This window comes from Psittacula echo, assembly GCF_963264785.1.
Source record: "Psittacula echo genome assembly, chromosome: 1".
NCBI classification, from domain to species: domain Eukaryota; kingdom Metazoa; phylum Chordata; class Aves; order Psittaciformes; family Psittacidae; genus Psittacula; species Psittacula echo.
In genome coordinates this window covers 135,430,481-135,451,038 of record NC_137735.1, presented here as the reverse complement: position 1 = coordinate 135,451,038, position 20,558 = coordinate 135,430,481, and the positions used below count along the sequence as shown (strand labels likewise).

At 35.8% G+C, this 20,558-nt stretch overlaps 2 protein-coding genes across 2 annotated transcripts in view; one reads left to right on the top strand and one right to left on the bottom strand.

Annotated features, from left to right (window-relative positions):
* CCDC146 (coiled-coil domain containing 146) overlaps window positions 1-20,558 on the top strand; it is a gene marked incomplete at both ends in the record, with an annotated part of 68,087 nt that overhangs the window by 8,567 nt on the left and 38,962 nt on the right. The gene's annotated exons all lie outside the window — the stretch shown is intronic.
* Window positions 1,023-7,606, bottom strand: FGL2 (fibrinogen like 2; the record flags this gene model as incomplete). The annotated part of the gene is made up of 2 exons (XM_080631334.1): window positions 1,023-4,190; window positions 6,859-7,606. The coding sequence occupies 2 exons, from the start codon at window positions 7,604-7,606 to the stop codon at window positions 3,484-3,486; spliced, it is 1,455 nt and encodes a 484-aa protein (XP_080487460.1). The 3' UTR covers window positions 1,023-3,483.

Sequence of the window (20,558 nt, the reverse complement as noted above, 5' to 3'; positions counted from 1 at the left end):
TATGCCAGTATTTAGTTCTTACCTCATCTTTTTTATCTATGAGAAGTTAAAAGTCACATCCTTCCTGTTGATTTTTGTATGACATGTAAGTCTTAGAATCTAAGTAAATTTGGCACTTTTTAATTTTTTTGATTTTGGTTTAAAGTATAAACATGGTATTCTAAGTATGGATTAAGAACCAAGTTAATTTCCTTTCAAAATAATCACATAAATGCAAATTTATTTTCCATCAAATTGTCAAACTACCTGTTGTTTGCAATTCACTCTGAATTTGACTGCAGTGTTCCCCCCAAAAAAAACACCATTAAGGAAACAGATAATTGCAAAAAAAAGGGAAAAAAATAAAAATCAAAATCACTGCTAAACCTTATTTTCATTCTTCTTCTTTTTTTTTTTTTCATGTAGGTTTGAGGTTTTTTCCTTCCTTTTTGTTTAAGCAATGCATAGAAAGCCAAGACATTACAGTCTGGTTGGCTGATCACATTGAACAGATGGGTTTGTGCCTTTATTTTTTGGAAACAACCCATAAGAATTTTGCTAGCAAACCTGCTGTTAGTAATCTTCTTCACTAAAATTCCCAATTAAAATATTAGCAGTATCAAACCCACAAGTGTTTTCATATGATAGTCAGTGTTACATAGTGTTTTCTGTAAATTGAAAGACATGTTTTGAATTAGTAAGCCTTAAGCAGAGACCAAGTGCTTTTGCTTCTAAAAAAAGATTGTTTGCTGTAACTTGGGGTATTATTTCTATGCACATGCTTTGATGAAACTGGCATGTGATCTGAACGGCTGTAACACAAAAAAAAACAGATTAGGTTGCTTCTTCTGTTTCACATCAAAGATACAGGTTGTGTGAACTCCTGAGTGGCCAACTACCTTTCTCTTTCCAAATAGTTTCAAAAAGATGTCTGAGATTTCAGCCTTTGGTGTTATCTGACAGCTGAAGTGTCATAAAATGGATCTCTTAGTAATGTAGTAGTAATTACTCTCCTGGCATGTCATGTGGTTGTCTTTGTTGGTCACCTGAAGTTACCTGTGTTTTCTTATTGCTTCAATTTTTTACAGAAAATTATTTAAAAAGTTTATGAGTTGGGTTTTTTCATAGTCCCTGTAAACATCTATGACGCCAGCACAGCTTTAACAGTGTGACTTAATTTTATTGCACCAAGGAAGAACAAAAATAATATTTGCAACAAGTAGATGGAGTTACACTTTGTAAAACTGTGTACATATTGTAAAACTAGTACATATTGGTGGTAATTCAGCTACAACAGTTCCAGGCAGGCAATATTCAGGTTTGTGTAACAGCATTACACTTCATTTTTTCATCTTTTTTTTTTATCTTTTTTTTTTTTTAAAGTCATTTGACAAGGCTTTTGTAGGTGATATTAGTCACATTTGCTTATTCTGTTAAAATTCCTGTGTTTTACAAAGTTTCATTTAAACAGGATTATAAAAGAACAGTTTCTCTTCTAACAGTTTAGCAGGAAAAAGACATTTTCAAGTAGAAGCTTGTAGATACACTAAGTCATACTTAGATAGTTACCATATAATGAATAGGAGCAAATTGTGCATTTCATGCAAAATGATTAAGTATAATCATACGCAATTAGATATTTGCTCTTCTAATCAATACTTCATAAATTTTTTTTATTTTGTTTACACAATTCTTTTTTATTCCAAAATAAAAATTCTATAGCTTCGAAACATATTCTCAAGCAAAGATTATACATCTTGCAATTAGAACTTTCCATTGCTCTTTCAAACTGAAATATAATAAACCAAATTACACTTCACACTGAAATATCCTTCCAAGTATTTACTTCCTTAAAATATATATATTAATATTTTACAATTTACCAACTGCAACCTTTGCTAATTTGCATAGCTTGTAACCATAGTAGTTCTTGTTAAAATCTTGAAAACCAATAAAGATTGTATTTGTAAAGTATTAGGTTAGATGTATACTTATATTTTTCTTGTTATGTCTCTTTGAATCAAAAAGGCTATGCCAGCAAAGACCAATCTGATAAAGAAATACAGTCTTAGCATTGTTTGTCTGCATCTCAAGACTGGCATAAGCAAAATAACAAAATAGCCTCTTGCTAAAATAATTGCATCTCCATTTAGAATGTTAGTCACTGTAATTATAGAGCCATATCTTTTCTAGGGTAGGCAATAGATAGGTGTCAAATTTGTACTTACTATCTACAACATGAGCTTTAATAACAGTATTTCTAATTTGCACTTCCTGAAGTATTTAAGAATTAGATTGTTTCATTAGTCATATTTAGAAGAAAAAGTCTTTCACATATTGTCTTTTCTGCTTATAATTGCCAGTGGGTTGTTCATGTTTCTGTGGCTACAAAAGGGATACACAGAAAATGAGGAGAATGCAATGTTTTCATACATAACAAAGTATTTGTAATCTTTCTTATAATATTACGGTCTAATGCTATGTGAAGTGAGAACTACTTGAATGAGAGCTTGAATCTCTACAAGAGTCATCTTGTAATATTTGGCAAACCTAAAAGATTCAGGAGAAAGCAAAATGGTGCAGGAAACTCTTTTTGTATGTATTTAGAGGCACTAATACTAAGACATGGATTCTTCTTGATGTGTCTTCTTCCTACCTGTCTACCTGCCTATATAAACGTGCAATAAGCTACGTATCAGCTCCTTTCTCCCACAAATGACAAACAGGCCTTGAGCTTGAACGGAGGAAACAAAATAAGCAAGAATGTTGTCTTTCATTGCATGTTGCCTGTATTATTTCCACTGCTTTTATTCAATTCTTCCACCAACTTCTTTGAATAATATTTGATAAAAGGGATAAGGTTTGAGGAATCATCTTGATTTTCTAAGTTTTCCTCAAGACTTTGTATGTGTGTGCGTGTGTCTTTGGGCAAACCATGTGGCCCTCTATTTTCTAGTCCTTTAAAAATAAGAATTGATAGTATTTTTCCTAATTTATATTGATATTGCCATGGTATACCTTTGAAGTTGTGAAGGATAGGTGATTGACAGAAAAATTCAGGCTGTTCCAGACAGACTAATTTGCATTGTAAGCATTGACAAATCTATATGTTCATATGTTATCAGTTATACATCCTGAGTTATTTTCAGGTTAAAATGTAGGTATTCATTCAGACACAATTTCTGGAAGACCACTTAAAAGTTTTAAAACACAAAATGTATATCACAGTCAGTAAAAGCACCAAAAGCAATGTTTAGACTATTTACATAACGATACCAAGACTTAACCCATGCTGTTTTAGCAATAACTATTCAGACACATTCATGCTGGTTTTAAAACATTATATGGGTCAAACCATCTTTAAAAAATTACATGGAAATATGTTGTTTATCTAGAACTATTTTATGCCAAACATAACTGAATACTTGAATTCTGAGTATAATACTGAATAAGTACGATTTTGAGTGCAATCCAATGCAAACTAGTTAAGAAAAGGGTGTAGAATTACTGCACAAAACTTTTGGGTCTGATCATGATTTTTACTGATTTAAAAGCTTGCCTATATCCGCTGGGAATATCATTAGAAATACCATGCCATGTGCCCCAGAAAATGCCATTGCGAACACCTTTGTATTGCTTGTGGTAGTATTTGCCATTGAGGTTGGCAGACAAGCACGCATCAAACCACCAGCCAGAGCTGTAGTATGCTCCACAGTTTCCTGAAGGATACCTATCGTTGTCCCTGTCCGGAGTTGTAAAGAACTTTTGATCGTGGTTGTAATGCCTGCTGTAGTGAAGGGCATCTCCTGCCGTGCCGCTATAGCCATGAACACTTAGACGGTACTTGAGATACTCGTTGGCCACATAGAAGTGTTCATATTTCGCATACTCTCTGATGCCATTGAAATCTTCGAGTTCAATTCTCAGTTGCATTTCCTGGCTCTTTGTCAGGAGGTGAATTTTGTCATTCCCCAGCCAAAACTCTCTGCTGAGGTTTCCAAAGCCAATTTTGTAGTCGTTCCAGGTTCTGTTAAAGTTAGTGGTACCATCCTGACGCCGCTGCAGCACTGTCCAGCCACCTCCATGTGATTGCATGTCACAGTAAACTTCAAAGCTGTTGTTTCTGGGGTCAGGGCTAATCCTGTAGACTCCATTAATCCTTCTGCCTGCTGTGTAATGATCAGCACAGTCTCTCTGCATTATTTGTATAACTGGTGGAAGAACAGATAGTGTTAGAATAAACATAATTTCAATATAAAAATAAACAATACTTTTGCCCAGACTGATGTGGCCTACAGAACTTGGGTTGAAGAGACATCTACATAGAAAATAGTGTTACTACCATTTCAATTCTAGGGAGAAACAGTTTTTTTGGTAATAGATGCCACCTAGGATCTCTGCATCAGATAGCTGTGAAAAAAAAACCATTACTTTTTTGTATAAAACCTGCATAATATGAGGGCATTTTGACTGTCTGTTTTCCCTTCTCTCCTTTTCTCTACTCTTTATCCTTTCCTTACCTTCTGTAAATTCAGCCTAATTTCTTCAGTCTGTATTTCTAATGCTTCATGGTCACAAACTTGCTGCTTTTTGTATTTATATGTATACCATCACACCCCATCTACAATTTAAATCTTCATCTGGCAGTATGTCAGAGAAAAAGCTTTGTCCATATGGGAATGACTTCAACCTGGCTATTGTTCAATTAACAAAATTCAATACAGAGCATAACATCATTAGGAATGTTTCATGTGTTAATGTTGACTGCACTTTAGGAAGCAGAAAAAAGAGTAATAAAATTGTCCCATTTATTGTAGTAGTACTGTGATTCCTGGAAAGATGAAGCTAGAAAAGTGACAGTGCTTTCCTGTTTATTTGGCATTGCTGGCTTTACGATAAGGAAAAGTTTTAGCATCTACCAGTAACACAGCTTTTTCCCACCAGTGGGTGATGTATTTTATTCAGAAGAAAAATACCCCCAGGTCTTTCCTGCAGAGTCAGAAAACCATGTTTTATCCACAGTGTCATCCAGTAATAACACTGTTCAACAGCATGGCATTATAATTACATGTTCTTAAGCAAGTGATAGCTCTCAGAAGTTCCTAGTTAAGAGTCAAAACCATAGTGTTCATTCCTATTGCAGATTTGAATTTATGGGCTTGTTCATTTACAGGCTTGAATTGCACATTTTTCCTAGAAAATTTAATTTACTTCTTGAAAGGGAGGGAATGAGCCTTGAGACTTGTTGTTTGCCAGTACAGAAAATTGGACATTTACGACAGCACAGAGTATAGGAGACAAAGGCTTAAAACCCAAAACTAAATCCACAATACATTCTCATTTATTTCACTCAACTTTGTGTAAGCTACTTCGTGGACTATGTTTTGAGAAGATACTGACAGAGAATATATGCTTTAGAAAAAAAATATATGCTTTAGAAAAAAAATGCTTTTACAACCTGATTCAATTCCTATTTCAATAAAGTTTTGTTCTTGTTTTCAGTGGATGCAGGAGTAGCTCCTGTATATAAATAAGTTGCAGCTGTTATCCTTGCTAGTTTTCATAATCTATATATTGCTGCTACAAACACTTTCATCAGCACCTACTGTAAAGTATAAGGAACATCTACATGATCATATGCTGTGAACAGTACTAAACATTTCAATAAGTGTGAGAAATATCTAGAATTACTTTAGTCTGTTACGAAGTACTGTATTTGAATCTGATTAATTGCCCATTACCAATATACCAAGTTACTAATTCTTTTTGTGAATGCTTTATATGTGAATTAAAGTAATTCATTTATACTTAATATCTGATTCTAGTAGAAGCATTACTTTTATTAGTATTATTCATTTGTTCTTTTCAAACTTTCAAGAATTTCAGCTGTACATGGACTGCACCATCTGCAGATCCTTCAGTTTTCAATATGGATGGACAGAAGAACAGTTATATTTTAAACTTGAATACCAAGTAACAGAAGCTTAAAAACTACAATGCAGCCTGCTCTTTCTCTGCTTTATCTCTAGAGAGCCTATCTTTGTATTTATGATATCTGAGTGGCTGAATACACTGACAATCTAGTGAATAGTTCTTGTTTTCAGACATTCTTCCATATGATAGAACTTCATGACGTTAAACCCCCCTCAATCTTCCTCTAATAAAATCAGTATTAGAAAGAAATTCTTAGTTCTATTTCTTGATCTTAATTAGGACAATTGAATAGTAAAAGAAAAAAGTGTTTGTCAGTGCTAATACCTGTTTTCTGTTTTATATTGCTTATATATTAGATTCATGCTAAGATTTTTATATTCATGGTATGTATGTTACCCACTAGAGAAGTACTGTTAATAAACTTCTTTAACTGAGCCTTTCAGATATGTGCTGTGATGACAGAAGATTTATTTTATTACCCATCTGTCAAAAAGATTCACTTGATGTTTCATAATGTCTTGCAGACCTTTTCAGAATAGCTGTAGTTTCACATTGAAAAAAAACCCATGCAGGTTTTAAGGCACACCTAGAGAAAATTTACCCCTTCTCATCCAAGGAGGAAATAACAGTTTAATATCCTTAATGTAGTAAAATAAAGTTAAATTTTCATATTTACTAATCGAATTGACAAAAAAAGAAAAGTCCTTCGAAAATTCACTTTTTAAATTCCATAATAGTCCTATGCTAGGAGGAACTGAACACCTGTAGCTCTCAGTAACCCTCTAGTGGCAGCTGAAACGTTTTACAGGAGTATAAATAAACACTAAAAGAGCAAATACTGGTGAAGTTAACACAGCGATTTGATTATATTTTAAGTTGTTTACCTAATCTTTGTAAAATGCACAGAAAGCTTATAGAGGCAGGAAGAATTAACAGGTTACATACCAGGTCTTGGCTGCATTGCTGGACACTTAGAAGCACATTTGTTATCAAGGCTGTTCACAACAAATGTCAAATTTGCAACTTTGCTGTCAACATAATGTTCTACATTGTTCATATTTATGAGGCTCATCTTCTCTAACCGACCCTGCAGTGTCTGAATCTGGCTCTTTGCATTTTTTAAGCTGGTTGCCATTCTGTTAACTTTGCTCTGCAGTTCCTTTACTCTGTTGTCTTGGATTTTGCTGTTTTCTGCTGGAGTTTCTGCATTAGGTAGCAGGAATTCATTACTATTGTCTCTTTCTTGGTTGTCATCTGCCTGCAGCTTGCAGTCTTGGCAGCATTTCTTCAGCTTGTTTACTGCTTCTTTAAGGGTCTGTACTTCTTTGAGAGTCTTCTCAAGCAATCTGAATTCTTTAGGTAACTGGATGGTCATTGGAGGCAGATTTATCTGATATGGACAATCCTCTCCATCATCACATTTCCGATTAGTTTTGAGCTTTACAGGACAAGTCTCAGTAACTTTTCCTTCTTTAGCATCCTCTTCATTTTCTAAAACAACTGCAAAGACGTTTGTTAAAGCAAGGAGAGCTGTCTTCAGCAAGACTAAGTAAATGAGCAGCTGCATCTTCACAGCGAAACCAGCAGTATGAGGAAGTATGTGAAAGTGGAACAACTTTATAAGGGCAGCTTGAAGCCTGTGAGTTATCAGACAGCCTACACTGTTCTCAGAAATGGGTGGGAGTGCTTGCATCACAAGTGATTAATAGCAGAGCAAAGTAGGTAGTGCTTGCAAGAATAGCACATTTCAGAGAGTTTTCCTGACTCAGAACTAGTGTATGTAAGCAAAATGATGAAATGCATGTGTGCTGATCACTTCTGCAGTTTAATTTCATTCCTTGTTGGACATGGATTTTCTTCTTTTTGGAAAAAAAAAAAGATCACTTAATCACTTAGCTCTGTGTTATAACAGTCTTCTAACATCTGTTTCTTAACATTTTAGTGTTCTAACACTGCTTTCAAAACCAGACTATAGTTTTACCACAGCAGGTGGAAAAGGTGAAAACCAGCCCCTTTCCCAGTTTGAGGATCACAGCAATAGCTTCACTGACACTCAGTCCCCTTCTTCCTAAAACCTTTTTTTAGCTGAACGGATGGATTCCTGAAAATTATTTAAATCCTAAAGCATGTTGAAACATATGGTTTTGGTTCCAAACATTTTTCAGGATAGAGACGCAAACTAAGAAGGATGAGCAGCACTTCATTATTCCTATTTTGCCTGGCACTGCTTAAAATAGTTATCTGGAATATTCATGATTTGTATGGCACATCACAGTTACTATTCACTGTTACCTGATTCTGAGTGCTTACTACTGAACCCTTCTAAGTGAAGGGAAGGGAACTTAAGATACTTCTGCGTCCACCCCTCCTTGATCCTAGCTGTTGGACTGATTCTTCAGAAAACTGAAAGCAAATCCTGGTGTTCTGAATAATGTCCCAAGTTCTAATCTAAAGCAAGGAATAGAAGCATAGAATCAGCAAGGTTGGAAAAGACCTTGGGCCCATCAATTTGGGGTATTCCTTTCTGTATTCCTGATTTTGGTTCGTGCTCTTCTTTTTACTGTGCTCTATATCACCTTTAAGAGTTAATAATGTACTTTGCATGACTAATCACACCAAACAAAATCACTTCAGCTCTAGGTGACAATTGCTATGTACTTCGTCATTTTTATTCTACAGCCACCTTTGCCATTCTCACGTGGTGCCTGTGCAGTTTTAGTGATCTATGCCATTTTTCTTGTGCCCCAAAGCAAGGCTACATGGATGTGTCTTCAAGCATTCATAGCTCAGTCGAGAGCCAAATACCTTGCATGAGTAAAGGGTTTTTACACTAGTTCTTGTTTAATTAGTCCAATCTGAACAATGTATTTCCCTAAACCCTTGTTGAAATTATTCGTAATACAGATTAAACATTAAACAGGCATTAGTCACACACATTCTCTGTAAGTTCATGATCTCTGGGATGTTACTAGCTTTTATAGGTGCCACAGGCTTATACTGATAGTACGGGAGGCAGAGTTGGCAACCCCCCCCATCTGTTTAACTTGCTACAACAATTCCTTCAGATTCTTGCATAGCACAACGGTCTGGGCATTTTCTTAGGAAATGGGTTTTAAATCTACCTTTCCCATACTCTAAATGAACATCCCAGAACATGCCATGGCACTTTCAGTTTTGTGGCAAAACTGGCTATCTCTCCCTTTCATATCATAAATAGCTCTCTATCAATGAGATGAAAGACACCCCACTTGGGTGTAAGGTACTGAAGTCACTTTGATTTTGTTAGAAATGTATCAAAACTGAAATGTTTGTGACAGAAGAAATGCATGATTTTAATTTGTGATAAAATTTTAAGATTAATAATTTGATTAATAGGATCCTGAATATTTTTCTACCAGTTTAAAACCAGGTATTTAACAGAGCCTTGTTCTCCTATATGGCTGCTACTGTCAAATTGGGAAAAGCTGTACCAGCCTCTTTTGAGGGGCTTTAGAATTAAAATATAATTTCTAAATCCTTGTTATTTGGGAAGCCACAATTCCCCCACACTGTTCAGTTTACAATGAACTCTGCTATCTGCTGTGGAACTTTGGACTGGACAGACTATTCTGTTTCTGTAAAATTAACAATAATTATCTTTGGTAGACCACATCTTGTGAATTGCCTTGACATGTTTAGATGCATCTCAGATATTGTTATTAATATATGACTGTTGTCATATATTCATTATTAGATCATAGTAACATCAAGAAGGGCAGCAATTTCTAGTAATGTTGAATATTTAAAAAAAAAAAAAAAAGGAAAGTTCAGATAGTAACATGAGGTATCTGAGCTTTTCAAACATCTTTGTCCTGAGACATTCATTCCTTGATCCCTTATATGTTTTCACTTTGGGATATTTGCTTCCTCCTTTGGATGAGATTTCTGTAATCTTGAGATGCTCTGCTATCGTCTTGATTTTGTTATTAGTGTATCAGCAGTCTATTTTGAGCCTGAAAAACCCATTTCTCTATCAGATACATATATGCTTCCCCTACCTGGAGAAGTCATGTAATTGAGGACTGTCTTTTTTTCCTGTTCTGTCAGGGAATGTCTATTACCAACAATTTGTCAGGTCTCTCTTCTTCCTTCAGGTACTCAATCTAGTATGCCACAGCTTTTTTCATGTTTCATGCCTCTTACCTTGCTTGGGCTAAATGAAGCAAACTTTAAAAACTGAATTTTTCATACATCTTCTAGAAAGGACACTGAGCAATCTTAAACAGAAAAATTCCAATGCAACTTGATTAATGGCAGAAATATTGGACCAGATCAAAACTGAGAACCGCAGTTTGTTTATAAATGAAGTTTCTTCCCAGATGGGGCTTTCCTAGATCCCTAGAGTATAATGCTTAAAACTTTAAAGTAGTGAAACAATCACAAAATCCAAAAGCCAGCCTTTTTTCAACTGTGAAAGGATCTGAGTAATGCTGATGACCACAAGTAAGAATTGTCTACCAAGGTCTTTTGTTTGGTTAAAGGTCATTTTTTTGTGGCTTTTCATCTCTCTTAGTCTACTTTTTAGGAATCTTTCCTTCTGTAGATTAAAGAGATATCCTAATCTTACAGGCATATCTTCCAAAAGATAAAGAAAATAACTGAGAGCTCATAATATTCTTAAATTCTACTGAAGATGTTCATTCTGTTCCCAGAAGTACCCAGTGGTTGCAAGGTTAAAGAAGTAATATAGTTTGATTTAACAGACTTGTCTGGGGTCTGTTTATTTAAAGTTTATCTAAAGCAGCATGAAACAGTTGCCATGATTTTTTAGAGCAAGGGTTTTTTTTTCTGGAAGATAATAGAATGTAGGTCAAATAGAACACAACAAAGACTGTAGCCAGATGTTAATTTAACTAGTGACTGTGGCAATTTAAAACATGACAGCTCGCCATCTGTTTGGTTTCTGGCTTTGTGCTGGGGTGTAGCATCTCCTGCAGAAGAGTTGCTTCATAACACCCAAGTTTGTGTAAGCAGTTCAAATGATTGGTATGAACAAACCTGAAGCATGTCTGGACTCATTCATATTGGTGACAGAGGTGTGATTTGTTAATATTCATGTGCTGCATGATATTTTTGATGGGTTTTGTAGACTTCAGTGATTCTGTGATATGTTTTTCTTGTGAAAAAGGATGAAAAGTTATTTTCAATTTTTCCCACAATGTGGAAGGTATGTGTAAGTCCATAGCAGAAACAAATTCTGCTTTACGATTATTTATTATTAATTCAGTTGTTTACTTTATTAATTCAGTAGTTCTTCATGCAAGCAGTCTTTTATATTGTCCAGTGGATCATGGGACTACCTGTTCAACTTCCTCATGTCTGTGAGAACACTTTATATGTGAGAACACTTTATATGTGAGAACACATTAATATTCTTATTGAGATACAGGTTACATAGATCAAATAGCCACGTGGATTCTCTATATCTGTTTAAATTGTTCTTTTTATCTTTGGTCTTGTTATTTTTTAGCTTTAGAGGGCCCTTTGGCAGTTTTTCATTAAAGGATGCCTGGCTGATCCATCTGTAATTAAAAAGTGAAACAGTAGAAATTCTGTGTAAGGCAATACAGTGCTATATCTACCATAAGTAGGTATATTAATGTTATTCATGTATGCCTTTACCCCCACTCTCAGTTATGTCTTGATTATGTAGCATGATCTGCATATAGCTTTTTTTATGTGAACTACTTTGTAGTAGACTATGAGCCTTTCAGTGATAAAATGGTATAAAAGACTCCATATCAAACTAAAATGAGTAGATATTAACAATTTATCATGCTCATTTTTTTTAGTGTTTGACTTTAATCTGTTGAGTTACTGGCTACTTGTATGTGGATGCAATGCAGCCAAGTCACTTTCCTTTAGAGAACAAAGTTCAAGGAAACATGAATCTTATGCCCTCACTTTGTGAAATAATATTCTATATTCAAAAAGTGAATGCTATCTTCTTATTCATTGTATTTATGGCTTTCTTGGAATAGGAAAGAGGGCAAAATAATTTGTGAGGCACTTCATGAAATACAAAAAACTACTTTGTTAAATTACTTAAATTATCTTAGCTTCCAAATAGAAATGGACCTGAAAGGTGATTTTTCTTTGCGTAAAAATAGCACTTTTAAGGGAAAACAGACTTACATATAAATGCAATTTTATACAAATGTGCTTGTTATTTTGTTATAATTCTGCTCATCATAAATATCAGGAGAGAAATGCCTGACTGCATTTGTATGACCAATAGCCTCATGGTTTCAAATGTTGCTGTTCAGCACCTAAATTAAATGTTGAGAAAACCCAGTGACAAATCTTTTTCTACTTGAATGGCTAATAAATATGCTTTTCCAGGGACTTCCCATACTTAGCCTAAAAAAAGTCTCCTGCCTGTCAGTATCTATGTTGTTACAGATGAGAGGGATTCCAACTTATTTTTTAACTCTAATGACAGCATTAATTTAAGAATCAGACTGCATTTTTCTTTAGCTTCTACCTTCCTAATCTTTCTCTGGAATAATGACTTAAACAAGGCATATCATTCTCTAAATATCTGTAGTATGGCTATTCCTGTCTGTACATTAAATGCTTCACAATCTACAAAATGGAATGCAGGATTGCATCAAAATACTGGTAACTGCAATTTATGTCATAACTAAATATTTACAGTGTTAAATTAGTAATTTTTATCTTCTTGTCTTAGAATACTTAGAATATGTGATGAACCCTGAAATATTGTTGAGTAGAGAAATTCTAGATAATTTTAGAAGTGTTAGTCTTCTATAACTCTATGAATATTTGACGTATATTGAAAAATGAGTGATGTATATGACTGAATAAAAAGTATAATTATTATTTATACTCAGCATACATAAATTGTGATGCAAGACTTTACATTAATAACAGAGTTCAGGTCATTTAAACATGAGGTGCTTAGTCTGAGCTAGTCATCTTTGGCTCCCTCTATTGTCAAAGTAAGTGAGTAAGAGCCTCATTGAGGATGTTTCTTATTTCTTATAAATACTGGACAGCACTCTGAACTAATTTAATGAGTAAAATTTTATTATTAAAAAGAAGCAGACTCTTAAATATACTATTTGGCCATACTTGAGGGAAAAGCTTCAGTTCCCTTAGTGCATTATCATGGTCCAAATTATCTAGCCTTTGTCTAGGTAATTTGGAGGTATCAGGCACAGGCAAGCCAAACATGAGTAGATATCCCTATCTCACCCCTTTTAAAGGATGAGATAGATTTTGTGGTGACTGATAGCCACCAATATGGATAGAAATGCAAGAGTCAAAGCATGGGTTCTGCATGCCTGTTGCCCCTCTACAATGTAGAAATAACTCCTGAAAAGTCAATGGGAGATGGCGTTGTCTTCTCCCCAGACTAAGAAGCACCTAAGCTGTGTGGTAAGTGTCCAAACAGTATGGATTCAGTGAGGGTTTTGACAGGGTATGCAGAGCTTTCTGTTCAAAGAGGAACACTTATCCTTTTTCTTCCCTGAATGTTTAAACGTTTAAATAGTATCCAAAAAGGTAAGAAAAGCTGTTCAAATAAACATCACAGTGAGAAAATTCCAAACCTCACATAGCAAACTCTCCAGAGGAGCCATTTGCCAAGCGGGCAATACTATACTGAAATCCTGACTGTACACAGACTATAAAATATATTAATCCCTTGATATTTTTATGTTGTGTCCTATTACGAGGCAAAAGAGTTGTTTGACGAGACCTTTCAGATGTTTGAAATAAAATTAGTACAAAATGTTGGATATTCTTCAGGCTGAAATAATATTAAGCATAGTCACAAAGTCTTGTTATAATTACAAAAGCCACGGTTTAGAATGAAGAGGTGGAAAATGTTATTGTTCCATTCCATCTTAGAATACATTTTAGTTATTTTGCAGTATTTGCAAATATAATTAGAAACACATGTTAGTCTACGATTTCTGTGAAATACAGAGATTCTAGATACTGTTGGAATTAAATGTTTCTTAGGAAGCCTTCAAGTGTTTCACAATGATTACGAGTAACTGATAATGAGTAATTTATTGGTGGTGGCTATATTCATTTTCTGCGCTTTTCTTGATGCTTTTTATCAAAAGAGTGTGAGAAGTTAGACCAACTTTTGAATTGTGTCATTTTTTTAAATTTAAAATCTGGCAAAATTGTATTCATTTCTGGAGAGTCCCAAAAGAAGCTTAAAAAGAGACTAATTAAAAGTGAGGAATGTCAAAATCCTTAGAGTTCTTATTTATATCACATTTGAGTTCCAGAAAACTTCTTTTGAAATTCCAGATGAGTTCCTTGCTATATTGCTTTGAGCTGACTGTCAGAAGGGATTGAGTATAATCTGTTAAATGGAGAATGCAGAAGCATACTGCACTTAATGAGGGAGTGAGGAGGTGTTGATGTAGTCAGGGCCAGATTTCAGATTTAGTTTTGCTCACATGGAAGAGTGCCTCATTTATCTGGTGGGTCTTCTCCCTTTTGTGGTTTAAATTTACCTCTTTGTTACCAACATCTCACATATATCTATGGGCCAGTAGACCTGAAGTCAAACTGGAAGGATATACAGGAGCTCCCTCATATTGCGTGTAACCTCAGATTGTGCTCACTTTTTCTTGAATTTTCCTTAAGACATTTTGAAGAGAGCTCGGATGGGGAGCTGTTGGTGGCAAGCAAGTATGACCTTGTAACTGGTATCAGTGTAGAGATAAGTTAAGCAGGTGTACTGAACAGCTAAGCGAGCATAAGCATTTTCTCTTGTTCTCATGGATTCCTACATTTAAAAGGTTCTTACCCAGAGCCAGAAAACCCACTTTTTCCTGCCCTTCTCTTTACCCTTTTCAGCAAAATCTTCCTCCATAGTCTTAATTGTAGGACAAGATTATCCAGTACTTTATTTCTTTTTACTGATAGGAAGAAACAAGTTTGTTTTGGAATTTGGGTTTGGGTTTGTTTTGGTATGTTTTGTTTTTCTGGTAGAAAAGCCAAACTTCAAATAGCAAGGTAACATGAAAAAATGTAACAAAGTCTGAAAATTATACTCATGTTGATCAGTTAAACGTGAGTATAAAGTAAAAGAAATGGTAACTTAATAGGGTAAAATAAACATAACAGAAATCTTAAATTAAAAGGAAAAAGTACAAGTAAATCCAGTAATGAGATGCATACTTCCATACTTTGTATTTAATTACATTTATGGGAATATGGGAAAAAGGAAAGCAGGCAGACAACCATCCGTTGTCAGAAGTTGCCAGTTAACCATCCTTTAGCAGCCAAATCTTCATCCAACTTTCCAGTAATTCTCCATTCAGATAAGGAAAATTTATTTTAGTTTATCCAGATAATATACCAATTTTGAGTGTGTTTAAAAATATATGGCATCCCAGCTCATTGTATAATGAGAAGAAAAAAGCTGAGAAAAGCAAAATACAGTTAAGTACAACTGACGTGGAAAGGGATTAGAAGACTCAACAGTTTAAGAATCCTTATAGGACTGTATTCCAAACTCCAGTAGAACAAAATTATCTCAGATCTTTCCAGGTCAATTATAATGAACACAGGTCTGAAAAAGACATCCTTAGTTGCCATTCACAAGCTGGTTTTTTTCTTCACTATCCATCTTCTCACTCATTCTTTTTCTTTTCAGTGCTGCAATATAATTTGTTGAACTAAGAGGAACTACCATTTTACTTGCTCCAGCAATGTGAGAGCTTCCAAGCAATAAAATGAACTATGAGTGTGTCTTGGGAGGAAGGGGAGGAGTGAAAAGTATCTTCTTTTTTATACTTAGGATATTAGTCTTGTACACAGCTTTATTTTTTAATAGAAACATGGCTAACACAGATCCAACAGACCAGAAGAAAATTTTCACACACCTTCCTTAAGAAATGCTATGTCTGTGTGTGTGGATGGATATATATATAAAAATACTGTTAGCTATTTTGTCATTACTTTATTTGTGTGTTCCTGAATGATGACTTTTTTTTTAACTAGTTTGCAAGCTTACTTCCTTCTCTAAAATTGAAATCTGAAAGCTCTAATACTCATTACAGTCACTGCTGCCAAAGTATAACATGTTTTGAATTAACCCAGAGCTTATTCAAACATATGTTGTTTAAACTTAAGTGCTTTTACAAATAATAAAAGTTAGGAATAGTTTCTATATTTTACATTGAATTTTCATGTTGCTATTAATAGGAATTAATAAAATTAATTGGGGTGGTCTTGTGTTAAGTGTGCAAGATGGGCCATTTTGAGATTATTTTGTTTTGAGTAATCTTTGCAAGACCCATGGCACTAGATTTCACAGAAGTCTGGGAACTTCAATAGTGACTTATGCTGTCTGGCAAGCATCTCTCTTCTGAAAGTCTGAGGTGCTGGGTACCTTGTACAAGTTATCTCCTCCTTTCTCTCATGCATATTTATAATTTGTCTGCAAAATACCAACATCCATTCCAGCTTAGAATACATTTCAGTGATTTTGCAGCATTTGCAAACATGATTAGAAACACATGTTAGCCCTATCATTTCTCTAACATGCAGAGGCTCTAGGGACTGTTGTAATGACATGTTTCTTAGGAAACCTACAAGTGGTTCACTTTCACAATGATTATGAGTAGCTGATGTTAATCAGTAACTTCAGATTTATTCAGGTTATTAATCAGATTTATTCTGCATGAGGTGAAAAGCACAGTGAGGTGAGTATTCATTTAATCCATTTTAACTAGATTTTTTTAAATTGACTTGTGTCATGCTAACTACCGTATATGCCTTTTATAATGGATATTATGAATATAGTATAAATTTTATTTAATAACTGGTATTAACAACAGGCACAAACACTTTTACAAAGCTAAAATAATCTGGTTGTTGTCCTTAGATTAGTTTTCCAAATGCTATTTTGACGGCTAAAGGGAAACTGAGTAGATAATGTTGTTCTTCACAATAAGATGTTTGTTCTCTAAACTAAAGTATATAAAGATACGTGAGGGAACGATCTGGAATGTAATGTCAGGGACAGAAGCATATCTACACAGAGTATAGGCAAGGTCTGTGATTACAAGTCAAGAAAGCCAAGTGTGCTTGTTTCCATGCGATCAAATAAAGATTAAAATATTTAGAGGGAAATGATGCAGGAAAAATTATTATAATAGTTACTGTAATTTGCCGTTGAGCTGGAGGATGTCTGGCCATAAGAGGTGGTTTGCTTCAGAACTGTAAACAACCTTCTAAGAAGATGGAAGGACAATCAATTCCTTGGCTCTAACTCCATTCTAGGTATTAGTAGGAGCCAAAGTCATCCCAGCTGGAAAACTGTTTATTTGTCAGCCCACGCAATGGCAAACAAGTCAGCAATCAAGTAGTGGCTGTAACAGAAGGTGGTCCCTACCTGTTTGCAGTATCTTTTGCAAAAAGCTGTTACTCATTTTCTGCTGACTCTGCACAACCATGGTTCCAGGTCTAAGTGGGCACCTACTGTCATTCCAGTCCTATCTCTAATTTTTTTTATCAATAGGCAATGTATTCAAGGACTGGAAATTTGCTATTCATTGGCATCATACAAATGTGTAAGGAAATCAGTTGCTAACCCCATTCTAGGTATTCAGTATTCTGGAATAGATATTCTAGAATTTCTGGTTGAAACATTGATTGAGCACATTGATTCAGCTAACATAGCTTCTGAAGACCATTTTAATTTACATATCACCTGTTATCACATATGTGGAAATGGCAGCCTTGAAAGCAGTATATATCTGTTTTATCATCACAGATAACACAATTTTTTACCATAGGCTCATGCTTTCCCCCTTCTTCACAACTCTTTCTTCCTCTCATGCAGTTGCCTCTTTCCCTTCTGCCTTTACAAAAATCTTGGAGAAAACAGTGTGCCGGGCTTTAATAACAAATCCAAATAAAGTTCATAATGGGATCTATCTGGTGCTCATAGTTTTCACAGTAGTCTCACTCCCTTTGACATGTGGTATGAAAATCCATACAGTCTGTCTTATGTAGTCCTCAAAGCTACGTGTCTTCACATTGTATATGACCAGCTTTATCAGAATAGAACTCTCAGCTCTGAACTGAACTAGGAAATAAATTGTACTAAGTGTAAAAAGCTTGTGGATATAAAGGAGAAGACATAGTCTTGAGCACAAGTAAGTTTATTTCTGTGTAAACATTGTCAAACATGGCACAGATCTGCAGTGAGAAGCCAAGCAGTAACAAAAACTGGAACTCACAGGTACAGATGAGAGGATCATGAAGAAAGCACATTAATGAGGTAGCACCCAAATAGGACAACCATATCTGCATGAGGCTAATAAATAAATAGGTTGAGATAGGAAAATATTTTCTTTCTCACAAAAGAACTACTTAGTACTGTGAACTTAAGTGACCAGTATCTTTGCATCATACGGGTTGCCAAAATAAATATTTCAGAGCTGCTTATCCTTAATCTCATGCAAACAAGTGAAAGACAGATCTCCTTTCCTTTTCTCAGGGCCTCTGACATCAAAGATGGTCTTTGCTACCATGAAATTTTTTACAGTGGATCTTAAAAAAGCCCTATAAATCAAAGAGTTATCAACAAAATACATACTTCCTTTGTCATATTGACTTAGGTTCTGATTCTTGACCATAGGACTGGTTCTGGATAGTTTCTCCTGGATATTCAAGAAAGGGGCATTTACAGAAGAGCCCACATGTGAATGTCTTTAATGACCCTTAGTTCAGCTTAGAAAGAGGCTTTGACCCCCTCTATAAGGCCGGCCTTTGTAGAGAGCCTATTGCTCTCTACAACTACCTGAAAGGAGGGTGTAGCAAGATGGGGATTGGTCTCCCAAGTAACAAGTGACAGGAGAAGAGGTAACCACCTTCAGTTGCACCAGGGAAGGGTTTAGGTTGGATATTAGGAAAAATTTATCCACTGCAAGGGTTGTCGAGCATTGGAACAGGCTGCCCAGGGAAGTGGAATCACCATCCCTGGAAGTATTTAAAAGATGTATAGATGTGGCACTTAGGGACGTGCTTTATGGTGGACTTGGCAGTGCTGGGTTAACTGTCAAACTCAATCATCTTAAGGGTCTTTTCCAACCTAAATGATTCTGATTCTATGATCCCAGAAAATACTGTCATGTTGCTGCTGTGATATTTTGCAATGGTAAAATTGAGCTCCTAGCCCTATTTCCTGTTTATATTAAGGACTTGCTCACTGGCCAAAATTACTGCCCTCAGGACAACTGAGGAATTGCCTAAGAGATGGGTAGGCTGCATCAGACACATATGGCTTTGTAGTACTAAATATGTGTATCAGTTTGATTGTGGTGTTTGCCAAAGGCCTGCACAGGTATGTAAGGGAATGGTTTCTGTGGCTTGTGAGTGATCCGGCTTGAGCCCAACTCATCTTTGTTACAACAGTATTGCATGTGCAGGCCAGCTGGTATATACCCAAACTGAACCAGTTAAGCAATATGGAAAAAGGGTGACTCAGAGCCCGAATTCAAAGTCAAAACAGAATTATCATGAAATATTAATACAGACAGAAAATCAGAGAAGATATGGTGGTGTGGGTAACGCTGTAGGTGCGACAGACACATTCTTTATAATCTTAAATTTACGCTTTAAGTTACTATGTAAATAAGCATTTTTTCATCTGTGTATTTAATTTGGTTGTGTATTTGATTTGGTGAGTTACCAAAGACTGTATAAACTAAAAGGCTGCCAGTTATAGTTTGAAAACTATGGATTGGCCAAGTTAATAAATGGTTAAAAGGGTGGTGCCATAGTCAGGGGTTTGGGTGTTTTGAATCCGGGACCCAAGTTAGTAGGCCAGATCTACTGGGGGCTGGTGGAGCTGATCTGGCAAAGAGGAAGAGAGGTTTTGCTAGGAGGCTTGCCAGGCTGGTCAAGGTTTCTTTAAACTAGATGTGTTGGGGGAGGGGGGCATCGTTCGATCCCAACACACCCAGTCAGTTGCCAGCACCTACAATAAATGCTCAGAGCGATGCAGAGATATTCCAGCCGCTCCAGCCAATGAGCTGGCTTCATTTGGAGCTCAGCTCAGATGCCTCTATGCGAACGCCCATAGCATGGGGAACAAACGAGGAATTAGAGATGTGTGCACAACTACGGGAGTATGATATAGTAGGCATCACAGAAACATGGTGGGATGGCTCCTACGACTGAGTGTTGGAATGGAAGGTTACAGACTCTTTAGAAAAGACAGGCCTGGCAGACAGGGAAGAGGAGTTGCTATTTATGTTAGGGATAGGCTGGAGAGTATGGAACTCTGTCTGGGGACAGGTGAGCAGTCGACAGAGAGTTTGTGGGTCAAGGTTAAAGGGAGATCAGCAATGGGAGACATTACTGTGGGGATCTGTTACAGACTGCCTGATCAAGAGGAATCTGTGGATGAAGTGCTCTATAGGCAGATAGGAACAGCCTCACGCTCAAAAGCCCTTGTTCTCATGGGAGACTTCAACCACCCTGACATCTGTTGGAGTGAAGGTACGGCCCGGCACAAGCAATCCAGGAGGTTCCTCGATTGTGTGGAAGACAACTTCGTTCTGCAAGTAATAGAGGAGCCAACAAGGAGAGGTGCCATGCTT